General features: G+C 44.0%; 1 protein-coding gene across 3 annotated transcripts in view; it reads left to right on the forward strand.

The window, feature by feature from the left end:
* FBXW7 (F-box and WD repeat domain containing 7) overlaps positions 1-19,919 on the forward strand; it is a 541,360-nt gene that overhangs the window by 494,544 nt on the left and 26,897 nt on the right. For all 3 annotated transcript variants that reach the window (XM_078775834.1, XM_078775836.1, XM_078775835.1), the window contains one exon: positions 19,300-19,525. In XM_078775834.1, the coding sequence (XP_078631960.1) occupies positions 19,300-19,525 (226 nt within the window). The remainder of the gene's footprint in view (positions 1-19,299; positions 19,526-19,919) is intronic.

A 19,919-nucleotide genomic window follows, 5' to 3' on the forward strand; every position in this document is an offset into this window, starting at 1 on the left:
CTATTTCATAGCTGTTATAAATGCGGTTACATACAAGTTACAACAACACAAACTAAACAGAAGAGAGTTTCACTGCTTCTCATGTGAATGCATTTCTGGGTGATTTAAACTTTATGAACCTAGAAACGAATTATTTTAATTAAAAGTGGCTCAACAGAATTTCTGCATCGGTGCTGAGATCCCCGGTTGAAATTTTATCTTCCTGGACTCGGACTTGCCCAAATATTATTGCTGCAGCTCTAAAGCATTTTGCACATGAAGAGGTGTTCCGTATGTTGTGTAAAAACGCGAACATTATGGTGTTGATTGTAAGTACACCGGTACACATGCTAATTTACCTGTAATCTCTCACTTGCAGGTATTCCTGCAATATTCCATGTTATTGCAGGTATTGCATGGTATTGCAGGTAATATTCCATGGAGCCTAACACAAAATGAACGGAAAATGTTATTGCATTCTCGCACTTAATTATGCTTTTTCAAACATTTTGTCGTAGTGAAGGGCATTTTTAATTGACATATTTTGTGAAAACACCCACCTCGACCCTTTCACCTTCCACCACAAGGAAAGGTCTCACTTGCATGGTGTACCATGATTGGTTCTTTTGGAATGAGATTGCACCTGATGCTTGGGCAGCACTTCATTGAGCTACAGACAAAAGCCTCATAGGTTTTGAGTCGTTCTAAATTTATCAAGGAAATATTTAGATTGACAGAGGATGCTCAGTCTGTAGCTGGCTTTGGAGACTAGCTTTGTGATACAATTGGCCCAGGGGAGGCCACAGTTGATGGTGAGACCTAAAAGTTCAAGAGACTGAACCTCTTCCAGTGGCTCACCATGGAAATATATGTGGGTTCGTTGGACGATCCTTCCGGAGCGTACGGGTGAGACTGAGATTTGCCAATATTGAAAGACCTGTTCCATTTGTCAGACCAGCCTCTAATCAATTCTAGATCAGCAGAGAGAGATGCAGCTGTTTTCTGCCTATCAATGGGATGGGGGTACTGGATGATACAATGTGGAATCGTCTGCAAAAAGGCAGAGAGGGTTTTCTGGAGCCCGAGAGAAGTCATTTATGTAGACGAGGAAGAAAAATGGACCTTCGACACTTTCTTGAGGCACTCCATGCTCTACTGGGGTAGGAGTGGAGAGGATTCCATTTGTTCTCCACTTGTGCAGTCCACACGTTACTAAGACAGAAAGCCAGGTTTGAAAGCAGCCTTCTATGCTACAAGCAGAACAAGATGCCAGACTGTCGAATGTCTGAGAGTAATGCCCTGAGAGATGGTCCTGAACTCGTGTTTGATTTTTTTTACCTCTGACCATTGATGAGGGAAAAGAGAGTGTGTGTGTGTGTGTGTGTGTGTGTGTGTGTGTGTGTGTGTGTGTGTGTGTGTGTGTGTGTGTGTGTGTGTGTGTGTGTGTGTGTGTGTGTGTGTGTGTGTGTGTTTGTGTGTGTGGCATGAAAGATGCCTTTGAAACCCTTATGTAGATCATACCCCGCTTCGCGCAATTATAGCACATTGTCCTGCACTCAAAACTCTTCAAAAGTAGGAGGCCCACAAATCAAGATGAACAACAAATTATCACCAAAAAAACGGTTATTTCTCAAAATATGTTGTAATTCCATGGGATTGGCCAAAAAAAATTTGCAAATCTTTTTTCATGTATTTCATCCGAAGACCTTGAGCGCCATATACTGTGAACGTGACACTATGGTATCAAAAATTGCTTCTTGAATACATCGATATCAATTTTGAACACTTTTTTTTTTTCTTGTCACACCAAGTGGACCACATATTGAACCAACTACCAAAAAAACCACAATATCGACAATTTTACACAATTGCAAAATTGCAAGGTTCCAATCATGTGCACAAATTTTCCTTTCCAGCCTGCTCTCAGAATAAATAGCATTACCTCCCACAACTCCAACATGACCATTTCATACAGAGCAAAAAATAAATACCATAACTGCTTTGTCGATCCACAATTAAATGCCAAAAACACATACATTTCAGCTGATTTGCAAGTAAACCTCTTGTAACTTACAAATCAACCTCGTTAATGTGCCAAGAAACAAGTTGAGTTTTTGAAGTTATTAATCCCATTTAGTGAAAAAAATGCATTTTAAATAGTTGGCATTCAACCATTTAAAATTAAATACAAGTTCCTTTGTCATGACCAAGCTGGTATTGGATGACATAGGGCAGGGAGATCAAACTCGGTGAAAATGCAGCATATGGCATGACTAAGCTGGTAATTTATTCAATGCTTTCATATTTCACACCATATGAAATACACTTAAATACCAAGAAAATCTCGTTTCACAATACGTGCAGTGCAGGGCACAACACCGGTTGTGCATACTAATATTCACGTTCACTGGTTACAAATATACAGTGCCTTCAGAAAGTATTCACCACACCCCTTGACTTTATTCACATTTTTTGGTGTTACAGCCTGAATTTTAAATTGATTAAATTGAGATTTTTTTGTCACTGATCTACACATAATACCCCATAATGTCAAAGTGAATTTTTTTTCCAAATGCTTGCAAAATAATGAAAAGCTGAAATGTCTTGAGTCTATAAGTATTCAACCCCTTTACTATAAGTAGTCTATAAGTATTCAACCCCTTTACTATAACACACTAAATTGCGCCCAGGTGCATCAAATTTCCTTTGATCACCCTTGAGATGTCGCTACAACTTAATTGGAGTCCACCTGTGGTGAATTAAAGTGATTGATCATGATTTAGAAAGAAACACACCTTTCTATATAAGGTCCCACAGTTGACAGTGCAGGTCAGAGCATTAACTCCACCATGAAGTCCAAGGAAATGTCCATAGAACTATGAGATAGAATTGTGAGGGCGCATAGATGGGGATGGGTATCAAACAATTTCTGGAGTGTTCAAAATCCCCAAGAGAACAGTGAGCTCTATCATTAGCAAATGGAAAGAATAAGGAACAATACAGACTCTTCCTCGAGTTGGCCGTCCGACCAAACAGACCAACTGGGCTAGAAGGACCTTGGCCAGGGAGGTAACCAAGAATGCAATGACCATTCTGACAACTACATAATTCCTTACCTGCGATGGGAAAACTTGCTGGAACGACAACAGTCCCTGCAGCACTTCCCAAATCCAACCTTTATGGGAGAGTGGTCAGACGGAAGCCACTCCTGAGAAAAAAAGCACATGATAGCACACCTGGAGTTTGCAAAAAGGCACGTGTTAGACTCAGAGTATGAGGTAAAATATTCTGTGGTCTGATGAGACGAAAATTGAACTCTGGCCTGAATGTAAAGCGCTACGTCTGGTAGAAACCGAGCACAGCTGATCACCCATCTAACACTATCCCTACCGTGAAGCATGGTGGTGACTGCATCATGTTATGGGGATGCTTTTCAGCGGCACGGACTGGGAGACTAGCAAGGACAGAGGGAACAATGAATGGAGCCCCAAATACTGGCAAATCATTGAGAAGAATCTGCTTCAGAGTGCAAAAGACCTCAGACTGCAGTGAAGATTTACATTCCAACAGGACAGTGACCCAAAGTATACAGCCAAAGCCACACTAGAATGGCTTCAGAATAAGAATGTGAAAGTCCTTGCGTAGCCCAGCCAAAGTCCAGACTTCAATCCCATTGAGAATCCGCAGAAATATTTGAACATTGCTGTTCACTTATGCTGTCTGCCCACACAGCAAATTTGCAAGGAAGAATGGGAGAAGCACCCCACATCCAGATGTGCAAAGCTGATACAGACATACCCAAGAAGACTCGAAGCTTTAATCGCTGCGAAAAGTGTTGACTTTTCCACGAAGTATTGACTCAGGGGGTTGACTACTTAGATAAATTCGATATTTCTTTATTTCATTTTTAATTATTTTGTAAAAATTTCTGAAGAAAAATTTCCACTTTGATATTATGGGGTATTATGTGTAGATCAGTGACAAAATAATCCCAATTTAAACCATTTTAAATTCAGGCTGTAACTCAACAAAATGTGAAAAAGTCAAGGGATGTGAATACTTTCTGAAGGCACTGTGTATGAACTTGGGTGAAATGAATGCAAAGCCTTTCATTGCATCCCCAAGAAGTGAATAACAATAATCTGACAGTTGAACCATCATCCAGCAGTCATTGCCTCGAAGGTGGATGGAGGTTATGTTTTCACCCCCATCTCTGTCTATTTATTTGTGAGCATGATATCTCAAAGTTGTGGACAGATTCTGATGAAACTTGGTGGACAGGTTGGGTGTGTGACAGGGGAGAATTGATTCGATTTTGCTGAAGATTCAAATCTGGATCCCGATCAGAGAATGCCTTTCAATGATTCTTCACCATTGAGTAATAGGGCTAAGAGCGATTATTATATAGCAGGGTATCTCAAAAAGTTATCGACAGATTCGGATGAAACTTTGTCGACAAGTTGGGTGTGTGACAATCTATTCGATTTTGGTGATGGTCTGTGATACGGTTCTGGATATGAGAATTTTAATTATTTGGAATTGATTCTTCACTATTGAGTGATATATATCATATACAGTCACGTGAAAAAGTAAGTACACCCCATGTAAAGTTTTGACTTTTTCAACATACAGTTATTTGATCTTCATTTCAACAATATTGATAGATAAAGGTGATATAATATAACAAATATCATGAAACATTTACATTTTGTAGTCCATTGTATAATTTAATTAAACATAAATGCAAATTTCGCGTGTGGAAAAAGTAAGTACACCTCGACATTTATCACTACTTCAAATACCTAAAATTAGAATCAGGTGCTCAGGTGCAAATGATTAGAACATCGTCAGAGATGACCTTGGAGGAACCTGTCTTATTTAAACCTCAGACATTTCGTTTGGTTTGCTCTTTGTTGTTGAAGTGTGCGGCGTCACCATGCCTAGATCAAAAGAGCTCTCTGAGGCCTTCAGAAAGAAGGTTATAGATGCCTACGAGTCTGGGAAGGGATTTAAAAAGATCTCCAAACAATTGGAAATCAATCATTTGACTGTCCGGAAGATCATCTACAAGTGGAGCAGATTCCAAACAACTGCCAACTTGTTCGGGCCAGGCTGCCCCAGCAAGTTCAGCCCGAGAGCAGACCGCAAGATGCTGAAAGAAGTCTCTAAGAACCCCAGAATGTCATCACGGGACCTACAGGTAGCTCTTGCCACTGTTGATGTCAAAATGCACGAGTCTACCATTAGAAAGAGGCTGCACAAATTTGATTGACATTGGAGATGTGCCAGGAGGAAACCTTTGCTGTCCAGAAAGAACATCAGGGCAAGACTAAAGTTTGCCAATGAACACCTCGGCAAAGACCAGCACTTCTGGAACAATGTGCTCTGGACAGATCAGTCAAAGGTAGAGCTATTTGGCCACAATACCAGAAGACATGTTTGGCGAAAACCAAAGACGGCATTTGACCACAAGAACCTGATACCAACTGTAAAGCATGGTGGTGGAAATATTATGGTTTGGGGCAGCTTTGCTGCATCAGGGCCTGGGCAGCTCACCATCATAGAATCCACTATGAATTCTTCATTGCACCAGAGGGTGCTTGAGGATAATGTGAGGCCATCTGTCGGAAAGTTGAAGCTCAACCGAAGGTGGACCTTGCAACATGACAATGACCCTAAACATACCAGTAAATCCACCAAGGAATGGCTGAAAAGAAAGAAATGGAGAGTTCTGGAATGACCAAGTCAAAGCCCGGATCTAAATCCAATCGAGATGTTGTGGGGGGATTTATCGACATATATAAATACTAGGGCATGCCCGTACTATATATAAGCTAGGACGTGCCCGTACGTGGGTGCCCGTTCCTTGGCAAAAAAAAAAAAAAAAAAAAATTTGTGTAGGGGTGTGTGTGTGTAAACATCCTAGGGCGTGCCCGTACGTGGGTGCAAAAAAACATGCGTGCAAACAACAACAACAAAAAAAAACTTTGAAACCACGTGGCAGTAACGACCACAGAACCCCCCCCCCCCCCTCTATTTACATGAATGGTTTGGTCCATTCGCAACGACCACAGAACCCCCCCCCCCCTCTATTTACATGAAATGGTTTGGTCCATTCGCAACGCCAAAGCGAACGGCGAACGGCTAAATCGCCATAGCTCGGTAAGTACTTGTCCGATTAATTTCAAACCTTGAAAAGGCACATCCTCGGGTCCCCAGCAATATACCTGGCAAGTTTCAAGTATATCGGACCGGTAGTTGTCGAGAAACAGCGGTCACAGACAAACATACACACATACACACATACACACATACACACATACAAACACACATACACACAGAGATTAATGGAATTATAGATATATAAATATAAATAAAAACAAAGACCATCTGTGGCGTATGCCAAAGACGGTATGAAATCGGTAAATAGATCACGCTGAGTTTAGAAAAGGTATTAGTTGTACAGCGCCCAAAGTTCTGCTGAGCCTCCGATTTCACATGCATGTGTGTAGTGGAATAAAAGGAGGTAAACTATAACGGCACTCAGTCGAGAGCAAACCTCCTCCTGGTTAGCCATATCACTCAATGGTGAAGAATCACTTTAAAGATTCTACTAGCTGGATCCGGATCGGGATCTTCACCAAAATTGAATCGATTGTTCCTTGTCACACCCTCAACCTGTCCAACAAGTTTCATCCAAATCCATCCATAACTTTTTGAGATATCCTGCTATGTATCGTTTTTGGTCCTATCTCTCAATGGTGAAGAATCACTTCAAAAATTCTGGGAGCCAGATCCGAATACGGATCTTCACCAAAATGTAATCATTTCGTCGTCGTCACATACGCTACATCACTGCCAAATTTCGTCGGAATCCGTCCACAACCTTTTGAGATATTTTGTTCACAAACAAACAGACAGGGGTGAAAACATAACCTCCATCCACCTTTGGTGGTGGAGGTAATTATGGAGAAAAGCAAGTAGAGCTATTGTATATTTCATTACATGGATTGGTGTTGGGCTAGCGGCTAGGGTGCCGGCTTAGGATCCTAGGATCCCGGGTTCGAATCCCGGTCGATCGCTGAATTAACGCCAGGGGGGTTGACTCAGCCTGTCATCCTTCCGAGGTCGGCTAATTGAGTACCAGTTCACTGGTAATTCCCTGTTTGTCGTTAAAGGCGGCAAAAAGGGTTGGCGTCAGGAAGGGCATCCGGCCGTAAAACATTGCTTCAAAAAGGGGACCGAAAAACAACAACAACCACGGTTCCCGAAAAAGGCCAACCCCTGCTTTGTGGGGAAAAATGGCCTCTAAAGGTGGTTCTTTTTTTGTTTGTTTATTGCATGGATTCCATGTCCTTGAATTCAGTAGGCATGTATGCTGTACAACGTACATATGGAATTGTTATTACTGCTGCTCGGTTCAGTACATACCCACTTAGCTGCTTTCATGTATTTTTTTAGTCCCCCTGTTGTATGGCTCATAACGGAACTAAAATAAACACACACATACACACGCATGTAATGGTTTGAGCTTTGAGTGTACGTTCTTACCATTGCACCATCGATTCTGAGTGTCACTGCACAGCTTGCTGCCACTCTCTGCGCATGTGCGCTTCACTTCGTTATCGGGAGCATGGCGGAGATTCCGAGGGTGGTGTTATTTGCTTAATTTAGATCTTATTCCAAGGGTGACCACTGATTCTAGTCAACAATTTTGAAATATAGCAATTAAACTTTTTATGCTTCTGCCGACGAAGTCACCGAAGGCATTACGTTTTCAGGTTGTCCGTTCTGTCTGTCCGTCTGTCCGTCCGTCCGTAATAGGTTTTCGTTACCGTGATAATTTGAGAACGGCTCAAGGGATCTTAGTCAAACTTGGTGCAGGTATCTATGAAGTCAAGATTAACTGATTCGATTTTGGAGTCACGAGGTCAAATGCCAAAGGTCAGAGGTCAGGTTAGGTTAAAAAAAAACTTACCACGATAACTTGTGTACCAGTGATGGGATTCTGACCAAATTTGGTACACTTATGTATGATGTTGTAAAGATGAACTGATTAGATTTTGGGGTGAAGAGGTCAAAGGTCAAAGTCGGTTATAGGTCTATAACTTGAGAACGGCTTGAGTGATCTAATTCAAACTTGGTACCGGTGTGTAAAATAATGTAAAGATTAACTGATTAGATTTTGTGGTCAAGAGGTCAAAGTCTGTAAAAGGTCTACAACTTGAGAATGGCTGAAGGGATCTAATTCAAACTTAGTACAGATATGTATAATTATGTAAAGATTAAATTATTAGATTTTGGGGTCCCAAGGCCAAAGGTCAGGTCATGTCAGGTCAAAATGTGATAACTTGTGAACCGCTGAAGAGATTTAAATTAAAACTTGGTACAGGTATGTATAATGATGTGAACATGAACTGATTAAATTTGGGGTCAAGAGGTCAAAGGTTAGAGGTAGAAATGTGATAACTTGAGAAGTGGGAACAGCTGAATGGATTTAAATCAAACTTGGTACAAGTATTGTTTTGATGTAATAATGTGGGCGGAGGCATATCAGTCGATGTCGTAATGTCGAAGAGTGCCATTCTATTTTTGTCTTGCCCAAAAAATATCATCAAGCTCTTGTAAACAACCAGCTCATGACCCGTGTAAACCCTATGAGTATTGAAGGCTCACATGTAACCAAAGTCAATGATGTATGGCATTATGACGTGACACTTGACTTGAGACTTTCCCTCAAAGACTTGAGACTTAGCTGAGGTGACTTGTTGACGCCTCTGCCCGAATGGCCAATCGCCGCTTTTGATCATAGATTTCCTTGTTGGGAGCAAGAGCAGTATTAAAGTTGTGTTTAAACTACAGGCTCCTTTCTAGATTAGGGTTCATGTCAAGTGCAGCTTGTGAAGGTTGCTCAGAGAGTGAAAAAAGGTGGGCCAATTTACCCGATGTCAAGTCGTTAACCATCAGAAGTGCCTCTTCGTGTTCTTGTTGATCATATTCTTCATTCGTTGTTTCCTTGAGGTTATCACCACTTAACTCCTCCGTATTATGGGATCCAATGAGTGCAAAGACATCCCCACCAAAGCCACATCCGAGTCGCAGCACAACATCTTCCACTGTGTTGGAAAATCCAGGAAAGCCCTCAACGTTATCAACACATTCTTTCCATGCAAAATTAATAGTAGATGGCTTTACTTCGTCCCATGCAGCCTTGATGTTCTCGATAGCATCCTTGATGAATATTGTAAGCCTTCCACCAATCGCTCATATCTGACTTGTTTGATCCCTCCATGCCAACAAACAGCTGCGATATCGTCCTTCTGAGGTAGCGAGCTTTGATCGTGGCAATCAGCCCCTGGTCTCGAGGCTGTAGTAATGAGGTGTTGTTAGGGAGGCAAGAAAAAAACATTGATATTGGAGTGGATGCTCATCAGGTGTTTGGGGTGTCCTGGGGCGTTATTGAGGACAAGGAGCACCTTGAACAGTAATACTCTACCTTGCATATGACGTCACACATCAAGTGACCGCATAATAGCAAAAAAAATTCGCATATAAAGACCTTACAGTAGAAGAAAGGTCTTTGCGTAATACAAAAATAGCATATAATGAAGAGGGGACTTACTGTACATACGTGCACATAGATATTGAAGTGCACATACATACGTGCATACGTGCACACATACATACGTGCACACATACATACGTGCACACATACATACGTGCACACATACATACGTGTATATACGTGCACATAGTGCACATAGATATTGAAGGCGGTGTGAGTGTGGGTTGAATGAAAAAATAAGTTGAGGAATGGGGGCGAGGGAGAGAGAGTAAATATATTCTGTGGGGATAGGGCCTGAAGACCCCTTTATTTTTGCATGCATAATAAATAGATGGTGCTTTAGTCCAACACATTTTCATAACGGTTTTGTATTCTTTCCATGTAGTGTATGTTCAGTATAATAATGTATTTTTATTTCTATTTACAATCAAATAGTTCACTCAGCACAGGTGCATCTGATAAGGTGTGGTAAATCCTTTCCAAGCTTGTTTTGTTTTGTACCACGTTTGATGCATGCATTCCAAAAATGTGAAATTATCAAATGTTTGCTTCATATATCATCTGAGGCTTGGGGAAAAACGGGTGTTACCGCTGAAATGATAAAGGATAACACCGTGCTGAGGAATTGCATTGCAGACAACCCTTACGGTTGTTTGTAATTTCCACGATATCACTCAGGAGAAGTGATTTTAACATTGAGCAAAAAGTTCCCAATTTTGCATCAGAAACATTCTTGTGTTTTCATAATAATCAAAGAGAGTTTGCCATCCTTGTATGCGCATAGTAATTGTTATTTACATCCAACAAATGCAATTGGAACGTTCATTACTTGCAGTAATAAAAAAAGTCCCGGATATTCCTTTCCCTTTCCCCCTTTAAAGAGGAGTCCCCTACCTTCCCCCAGTCATCTTTCCAATGTCAATGCAGTTTTCACATTGCCTCGTATGATGTGCTCTGCCCTCACATTTGATCAACAATCAACATTAAGACTCTCTTGCTGGTGGAGTAAGTAGGGGAGTGTAAACAGCCAGTCTTTGGTCGCCGTATCCAAGTGTTTCCCACCAGGAAAAGTTTCATCGACTTCTGATATTTGCCAGCACCTCTACACATTTGGGTCATGTTGATGTCATTTCATGGTGTAAAAAAATAATTTGGGCGAATCAAGATAGGGAGCCACATGTTTGGCAATCGTAATTTACAGGTAGTGGACAAAAAAATGGAAAACCAATGTTATCACCTCCCGTCTGGACTACTGCAATAGCCTCCTCTATGGTTCACCCTCAACAATCACCAATAAACTCCAATACATTCAGAACTCCGCTGCCCGTCTACTCACCCATTCCCGGACCCGTGACCACATCACCCCCGTCCTTTACAAGCTTCACTGGCTCCCCATCTCCCAGAGAATCCAGTACAAAATCCTCCTCTTGACCTACAAAGCCCTCCATAACCTGGCCCCATCCTACCTGGCTGACCTCCTCTCCAGACACACTCCCACCCGCAATCTCCGCTCTGCTGGTACCAACCTCCTGACCCCCCCCCCATCCGGACCAAATTCAGATCCTGGGGGGACAGGGCCTTCTCCATCGCTGCTCCCACCCTCTGGAACTCACTACCTCACACCATCAGAGACTCCTCCTCACTCACCACATTCAAAACATCACTCAAGACCCACCTGTTCAGCACTGCATTCAACATTCAACCCACAGCATTTAACCCCTGACTATCACTTCTCCTTCTCCCTCCTTTTGCTTTAAATATTTCCCTATTGATTCTTGTCTTTTTGCAATTGTTGTTTTCATGTTTTGTTATGCATTATGTTTTGCACTCTGTCAAAGCACCTTTGGGCTTCATGAAAAGCGCTATACAAAATAAATGAATTATTAATTATTATTAAAGTCATGCAATATGACATCTAGCCAGCACCTGCGACCAGTACGGCTTAGGCGCCGTGGTAGAGTTCATCGGCGTCTGGAATTCTGCAGGAGGGGCTGCGGCACAATTCTTCCACAAGAAAGATAATCAACTCACACCCGTTTGATGGAGGTGAAAAATGCAGGTGTCTGGTGATTGAGAAGGCCATGGCATATGGATAATATCGGTGGAATGCTCATCAAACCATTGGGCGACCACACCTGCTCTGTGGGTGGGGGCATTAGGCGGGTCTCCTCTTACAGTATAGGTTCTCAAAGTGGTCCCTACCGCCCCCCAGTGGGCGCTGGGAACTTTCAGGGGGCGCTCGAGAGCCCACGGGCGGTAGGGGGGCGCTGGCAATAATTTGGGGGGCACTGGCGATTTAGAGGAGCAGTGGCGATTTGGAGCGCTCATTGGGCTTCCTGCAGTCTGAACAGGTTACCCGGCGCCATTCGGCAAATTGGCCATCCAATCAACGACCACATTCTTTCCCCCTTCGCATGGTTTTTATGATCACATATTCGCTGATGTTGTGTAGGTATTTTCTTGTCCATACATGCTCACGCAACAAACATGATAGTGTATGACACCAGCGAAATACTATTGGCTGCCAATGCGGCCAATAGTACAACACTAATTTTTGTCACGTGTTGCCATTTCAACCAATCGGCTTGCAAGAATCTTTTTATGCGGGATATATGCGGGATATGTTGCCCCTCCATCCCCTCCCTCACCTCAAACGGCTTAACGGCTGACTCCGCACGTGAAAAAGCTGAATGCCTCAACTCTGTGTTTGCCTCTAAATCTTGTGTCCCAAACCCATCCCTCTCTGTACCCACCGTACCCAGTTGTACCCAGCTGCTCCTGGACTCTGTGTCCTTTCCTCCTGACAAGGTGGAAAAGTTTCTGGCAACCCTCGACTCTGATTCTGCAACTGGCCCTGACGGCATCAGCCCACGGGTCCTAAAATCATGTTCTTCTGCACTTTCACTCCCTCTTTCTGTTCTCTTCACCCTCTCTTTTGCTCAAGGTCATCTGCCATCTGCTTGGAAATCAGCCAACATCACCGCTTTGCACAAAAAAGGTGCAAAAACAGATCCCAGCAACTACAGACCAATCAGCCTTCTCCCAATTATCAGCAAAGTCATGGAATCCATCATTGCTTCAGATATTAAATCTTTCCTCTTCTCCAATGGCTTGATCTCTGATCATCAATTTGGTTTCAGACCTGGTCACTCTACTCTGGACATGCTGCTTCTGCTTTCTCAACAATGGATGGAGGTCCTCAACGCCAAACAGGAAATTAGAGCTGTCTCCCTTGACATTTCACGTGCCTTCGATACGGTCTGGCACCCTGCTCTGCTCTCCAAACTCTCCTCCTTTGGTATCCATGGAAATCTCCACGCATGGCTGGCGGACTTCCTCTCTGGTCGTAGTCAACGTGTGGCCCTGAATGGGTTTCTCTCATCTCCTCTTCCTGTTCAGGCTGGAGTTCCCCAAGGTAGTGTTCTGGGCCCTGTGCTTTTTCTGGTCTTCATCAATGATCTCTCTGACTCTCTTGAAAATCCTCTCTATCTCTTTGCTGACGACTCTACTCTCTGTCGCTCCATTCCTCATCCCTCAGATCGGCAGTCTGCAGCCTCCTCACTCTCTGCAGACCTGGACAAAATCACAGACTGGTCAAACAAGTGGAACATGTCTTTCAATCCTGACAAATCTCACACTCTTACAATGTCTCTCCGAAAGGACCGACTGGACAACCCTCCCATCTACTTTCTCAACAATCCTCTCCAAGAAGTTCTGTCGCTCAAGCTTTTGGGTCTCACTATCTGCCATGATCTTTCTTGGGAAAACCACTTTTCCAAGCTGGCCTCCAAAGCCAGTCGCCGACTGGGCATCCTCCGTCGTGCGAAGTCCTTCCTTGGCACACCTGAGCTCCTCACCACATACAAGGCTTTCATCCGCAGCTCAATGGAATACTGTTCCCCCCTCTGGGCTGGTGCTCCTGCCTCACACCTTGCTCGGCTTCACGCTGTTGAGGCCAAAGCTTTCAGAATCATTGGAATCTCCTGCGATGTAGTCAACGCCGAGGGCCTTTCACTCACTCACCGCAGGCAGGTTGGTGGTCTTTCTGTCTTCTACCGACTCCTCTCCGGCCTTGCTCCCCCAGCTCTCTCTGTGCTCTGTCCCCCCAATATTCCTTCAGGTCGCACAAGATCTGCCTGCAACCCTCTTCTGGTTAAACTGCCAAAGTCTAGGCTCTCTGCTCACCTTCACTCTTTCATTCCCCTTTTCTCCTGCCTCTGGAACAAACTCCCCCACTCCCTTCAATCCCACTCCTCCCTCCAGGTCTTTAAAACAGCTGTTCACCACCATCTCTTATCTTCCCCCATCGAAAACCTTGATCTTTTCTACCCCCGGTAATTCACCCCAGAGTCCTTGCAGTGTTCATATGTTTTAATCCTCTCCCACCTCCCCCCAAGTCCTCCCGATGTCCCTGCTCTCAAATGTTGTGGTTGTGTCCTTCCCCCTCTCTTTTGTGTCCTTCCCCCTCTCTCCCCATCTTGTCTACCGCTCCCCTTGTTTTTTGTGTTTTGTGTGTCGGTTTGTCTTTTTGTGTGATTAATGTTAGCTCTTTCACGAGCCTCGATCTTGTATACAAAAAAAAAAAAAAAAAATACACTCTATTCGTGCTGGACTATTCAACGTGCCTGGTTCAACTTTACAGCCTGGCCTTGCCAGCACAGACATTGGGCAAGGTATGAACAGTCAGTGTTAGCGCTGGTGATAGTCTTCGACATTTTGGCGTGTTGATTTCGTGATTCAAAAAAGCTTCACGTCCGGTCGGCTTCAAGATGTCGACCTCAAAGAAAAAGTGTCGTCAGTATTCCGTTGAATACATCAAGTATGGATTCATTCCATCTCCGACGAACAAACGGTTACCGATGTGTTTGTTGTGTGTTATCACGCTGTCCAATGAAGCAATTAAACCATCTCGTCTGAGCAAGCACCTGAGTAAAAAGCACAGCGATAAGGCTCGCGCGGAGGTCAGCTATTTCCAATCGCTGAAAGAGAAATTTGAGAAGCGATCCACTGTAACGACGATGTTCAAAGCCAGCCAAAAGCTCGTGGATAAAGGACTGGAAGCGTCGTATAAGCTGTCATTGCTCATCGCCAGATCTGGAAACCCGTATTCAATCGGCGAACAGTTGATCAAACCAGCTGTTGGGGAAGTGATAAAAACCGTTATGGGCCAGGATCCGAATCCAGTTCTCTCGTCGATTGCGCTCAGCAATGATTCCGTGGCCAGGCGGATTGATGAAATGTCATCAGATGTAGAATATAAACTGTGTAGTGAGCTGAGAAGCACACACTTCGCCATCCAGCTGGACGAGTCCACTTTGCGTGACAGTGAAGCTCTGTTACTCTGCTACGTTCGCTTCATCCGTGATCAGGAAATGGTGGAAGAAATGTTGTTTGCCCGCTCTCTCCAGACCGATACGAAGGGTTCTTCCATCTTCCAAACGTTGGAGAAGTACTTTACTGATAAGAACATACCGATGGAGAACATTCTCGCTTGCGCGACGGACGGGGCACCAGCGATGGTTGGCCGCCAGCGTGGTTTTATTGCGCTTCTGAAGAACCAGGTACCGTCCGTGTTTGCCATTCACTGTGTCGTGCACCGCCAGCATCTTGTAGCAAACGTTCTCAGCACCAGACTTCATACATCACTCCAAACAGTAATCAAAGCAGTGAATAAAATCAAGGTGTCGTCTCTGCATGATCGGCTGTTTCGTCAGCTTTGCCAGGAGAACGATGAGGCATGCGAGCGGCTCCTGTTGCACACCAAAGTTCGATGGTTGTCCAAAGGCGCTGCTTGTTTGACCCGTTTCCATGCCCTCTTCTCAACAGTGGTCGAGTTTCTGTCGGAAATTGATACGGAGCTATCGGAGAAAGTGAATGCGATTGAGCATGATGTGGCTTACCTCACGGACATATTCAGTATACTGAATGATGTCAACAAACAACTCCAGGTGACCATATGACGCCGATTAAAGCAAAGAAAGTGATCGGCGCGTTCGTAACCAAGGCGACTCTGCACAGGGAAACCCTCGGCCGCAGAGATATGTACCACTTTCCCCGGTTGGCAAAGGAAACTGCTGTTTCTGATGAAGAGCTGCTCGTTTATTGCAATCACCTTGAGAAAATTCGTGGAGATATGGAACAGCGTTTCAGAGACATGCTAGAACTGTCGGTGCCAGCATGGGTGATCAACCCATTCAAATGTGACATTCAAGATGTGAAGCGCGAATTACAGGACGAAATTATCAACCTCCACAATGATGATGAGGCAAAGGCAAGATTTTCGCAGCATGAATACGGAAAATTCTGGATTCTGGAGCGGGGCAAATACCCCGCAATGTGGACAGAGGCAGAACTGCTGCTGATGGCGTTCCCCACATCATACCTCGTTGAAAGAGGGTTCAGCGCCGTGATGGTGCTGCTGACCAAGTATGGAAACCGCCTTGACATTACCAAGAGGGGCGATCTGTGTCTCTACCTCACTGAGATGGAGCCAGACGTTCGTAATCTCGCAGCGAGTCACCAGGCCCACCCTTCACACTAACGGTATTTGGTCCTGTGATAACAGATTCTCAGTTTGCCTCACCTGGACTTGTTCTGGTGAAACATTGTAGGTCGTGCAAAATAAAATAAAAAGTAAAGTAAAATAAAGTAAAATATTATTCAGAAAATATTTGGCTTCTGTTATTTTTTCTTCCTATCTACATAAATTCTGGGTGTCCGACCACGAACGATAGGACAAGGGGGGCATTGGGCCGGTCCAAGAGGGTAGAAGGGGGCGGTAGTCCAAAAAAGTTTGAGAACCACTGTCTTACAGCCATGCTAGCCACCATAATTTTAGGGAACCTGGTTTGTGCAGCATTTTTATGCATGACCCGAAGCATACTGGAATGTTATTTGCTGACTTAACACAAGGGCCACACTTGTGTGGAAGCCGATCCTTGGTGTCCCTCATTTAGATCTGCAAGCTGATGGGAAGCCGATGCTTACCCAGATGCTGGAAGCCGATGCTTACCTCGATGCTCGGTGTCCCTCATTTCGATTTGGAAGCCGATGGAAAGCCGATGCTTACCTAGATGCTGGAAGCCGATGCTTACCTCGATGCTCGGTGTCCCTCATTTAGATTTGGAAGCCGATGGAAAGCCGATGCTTACCCAGATGCTGGAAGCCGATGCTTACCTAGCTAGATCCTTGGATCTAGATCTTTTTCATTTAGATTTGGAAGCTGATGGAAAGCCGATGCTTACCCAGATGCTGGAAGCCGATGGAAAGCCGATGCTTACCCACATGCTGGAAACCGATGCTTACCTCGATGCTCGGTGTCCCTCATTTAGATTTGGAAGCCGATGGAAAGCCGATGCTTACCCAGATGCTGGAAGCCGATGCTTACCTCGATGCTCGGTGTCCCTCATTTCGATTTGGAAGCCGATGGAAAGCCGATGCTTACCCAGATGCTGGAAGCCGATGCTTACCTAGCTAGATCCTTGGATCTAGGTCTTTTTCATTTAGATTTGGAAGCCGATGGAAAGCCGATGCTTACCCAGATGCTGGAAGCCGATGCTTACCTCGATGCTCGGTGTCCCTCATTTAGATTTGGAAGCCGATGGAAAGCCGATGCTTACCCAGATGCTGGAAGCCGATGCTTACCTCGATGCTCGGTGTCCCTCATTTCGATTTGGAAGCCGATGGAAAGCCGATGTTTACCCAGATGCTGGAAGCCGATGCTTACCTAGCTAGATCCTTGGATCTAGATCTTTTTCATTTAGATTTGGAAGCCGATGGAAAGCCGATGCTTACCCAGATGCTGGAAGCCGATGCTTACCTCGATGCTCGGTGTCCCTCATTTAGATTTGGAAGCCGATGGAAAGCCAATGCTTACCCAGATGCTGGAAGCCGATGCTTACCTCGATGCTCGGTGTCCCTCATTTAGATTTGGAAGCCGATGGAAAGCCGATGCTTACCCAGATGCTGGAAGCCGATCCTTACCTAGCTGGATCCTTGGTGTCCCTCATTTACCCAGATGTGCTTCTTTTCTTTTTTTGTCCACTACCTGTGTATTTTATGGCTCATGAAGCTTGTAAACAGGAAAGATTTATAGATATCAGGATGTTTTCCTGCGTTATTTCACCCAGTTATTCGTCATTGGCTGAATCCTGTCCTACTCTGAACCTTTTCAGTCTCATACAGTGATGTTACTGCTTACGTACTGAATTGACAAAGCACGTCCTTTTCTGACCAACCGAGGGCTTTCATTCTTGCTGCTAATCTGTGGAAGAGTCCAACGAACACTGGTCGCTCAATTTGAAATCTCATTATTCAGTGTGACAGACTTATTTTGTTCTTATTATATTTAACTCGTGTGTATTCAGATCGCTGGTCTCTAAGCTGTCTAGCCTGGGTTTGAATCTCGATCCAGCTATAAACTCTCATCCTGGTGTTTCATAAGCAGCGTGATTCATCACTGTGCCGTCTCTTGGATTGACATTAAACTGGGCGTCCCATCTGCCAGCATTAGTTTGTGGATGTTAACGATCCCACAGTGTTCTTCATGAAGAGTCGACGAGCTATCGCCGGCACCACGAGGAGAACGTATTTGATGAAAGTAGTATGGACAACCTTAGTTAAAATGTATGTTACTTTGTAAAAATGCTTCAGTCCGTCCATCTGTGATCGGTTTTCTTTATCACGATAACTCAAGAACGGCTAAAGAGATTGAAGTCAAACTTGGTACAAGTGTTAACATGCAAGTATTAACTGATTAAATTATTGGGTCAACGGTCAGATGTTCCGTGAGGTAAAAGTTTTGTTAAAGTGCTAACTTATGAACCAGTGATGAGATTTTGACCAAACTTGGTATGAACTTTTTGACCCAACTCTCAGGCCTTGCACTCCCTGCTCTGTCTGTGTTCTGTCCCCCAAATATTCCTGCAGGATGCCCTAGATCTGCTTAACAACCCTCTTTTGGTGAAACTGCCAAAATCAAGACTCACTGCTCACCTTCACTCTTTCGTTCCTCCTTTTTCCCCACCTCTGGAACAAACTCCCTCACTCTCTTCAATACCATTCCTCCCTCCAGGTCTTCAAAACATCTGGTCACCACCATGTCATGTCTTACCCCATCCTAAACCTTTATCTTTTCCCTTTAATACACCCCAACCCCACCTCCTTCAAATTCACTGTTTTCTTTCCTGAAAGCCCCAGTAGTGTCCATCTTGTTTATACCGTGTACCCCGCCCCAGCCCTCTCTTACACAGATCTATATAACTATGTATAATCACAGTATAACTATGTATAAAAATGTAATAATGTGTGTGAAGGCACATCTGTTGACGTTGTGATGTCGATTAGTGCCTTTTCTAGTTTTGCATTGTAACATTTGCAAGTTCAAATTTCATTTGATCCTTCTTTTTCCAATACAGTATTTGCATCATCCCCCCAGTGACCAACATCTTTACACAAACTGTTACACAATTTCACCATTTTTTTTTTTATTTTACATGCATTTTTATGTTTTGTTGCCATCTTGCACCACTGGTTGCTCATGTCACACCACCTGTTTGACTTATGTCACACCATGTCACACCACTTTTTTCTTAAGAACTATGTTGTTTTAATTTGTTGAGATATTTTTTCCAAAAGTGTGTTAGATTGCAAGTGCATCACATATTTTGTTGCAGACCATACAGGCACCTTCCTTTATGAAAGTTTCAAATCTGCTCACATTCCTAACATTGATGCACATTTTACTTCTCTTAAAGGGTGGTGAGCGGCTCTCGAGATGCAACTCTGCGAGTCTGGGACATCGAAACGGGCCTGTGCCTGCACGTGTTAATGGGTCACGTAGCGGCGGTGCGCTGCGTTCAGTTTGATGGGCGGCGTGTCGTCAGTGGGGCCTACGACTACACGGTCAAGGTGTGGGATCCAGAAACCGAGACGTGTCTGCACACGCTGCAGGGCCACACCAACCGTGTCTACTCTTTGCAGGTGCCTCCCCAAAACTGATGCCATTTTTATTTACTGCCATGTTGTGTACAGCGATGTGCAAATATGTGGGTGAATTTTCCTTCAGGTGTCGAGCCAGTGAGGTTTGGATGGCCTGAGAAGGTTGGCAATGTAATCGGCACTTTTCTAAGTGCATACTTATTAGATTTGTGGCTATGACTTTTCCAATACCACATTGCAGTCCCATCTGTGGTATTCAAGTTAAAAGTAGAAAGTCATTATTGATGTACATTTACACTTGTGGGTAACAATTATAATTTGTAGTTGATTTTATAACGTCTCATTCGACAAACGGATACAGGACATTGCTCGTTTTCTCTGAAGAAGGACTCATGATTGAAACATCAGTCGCACCTTGTGCCACACAGCGGTATGC

This window comes from Myxine glutinosa, chromosome 4, assembly GCF_964187855.1.
Source record: "Myxine glutinosa chromosome 4, kmMyxGlut1.1, whole genome shotgun sequence".
Taxonomy (NCBI): Eukaryota; Metazoa; Chordata; class Myxini; order Myxiniformes; family Myxinidae; genus Myxine; species Myxine glutinosa.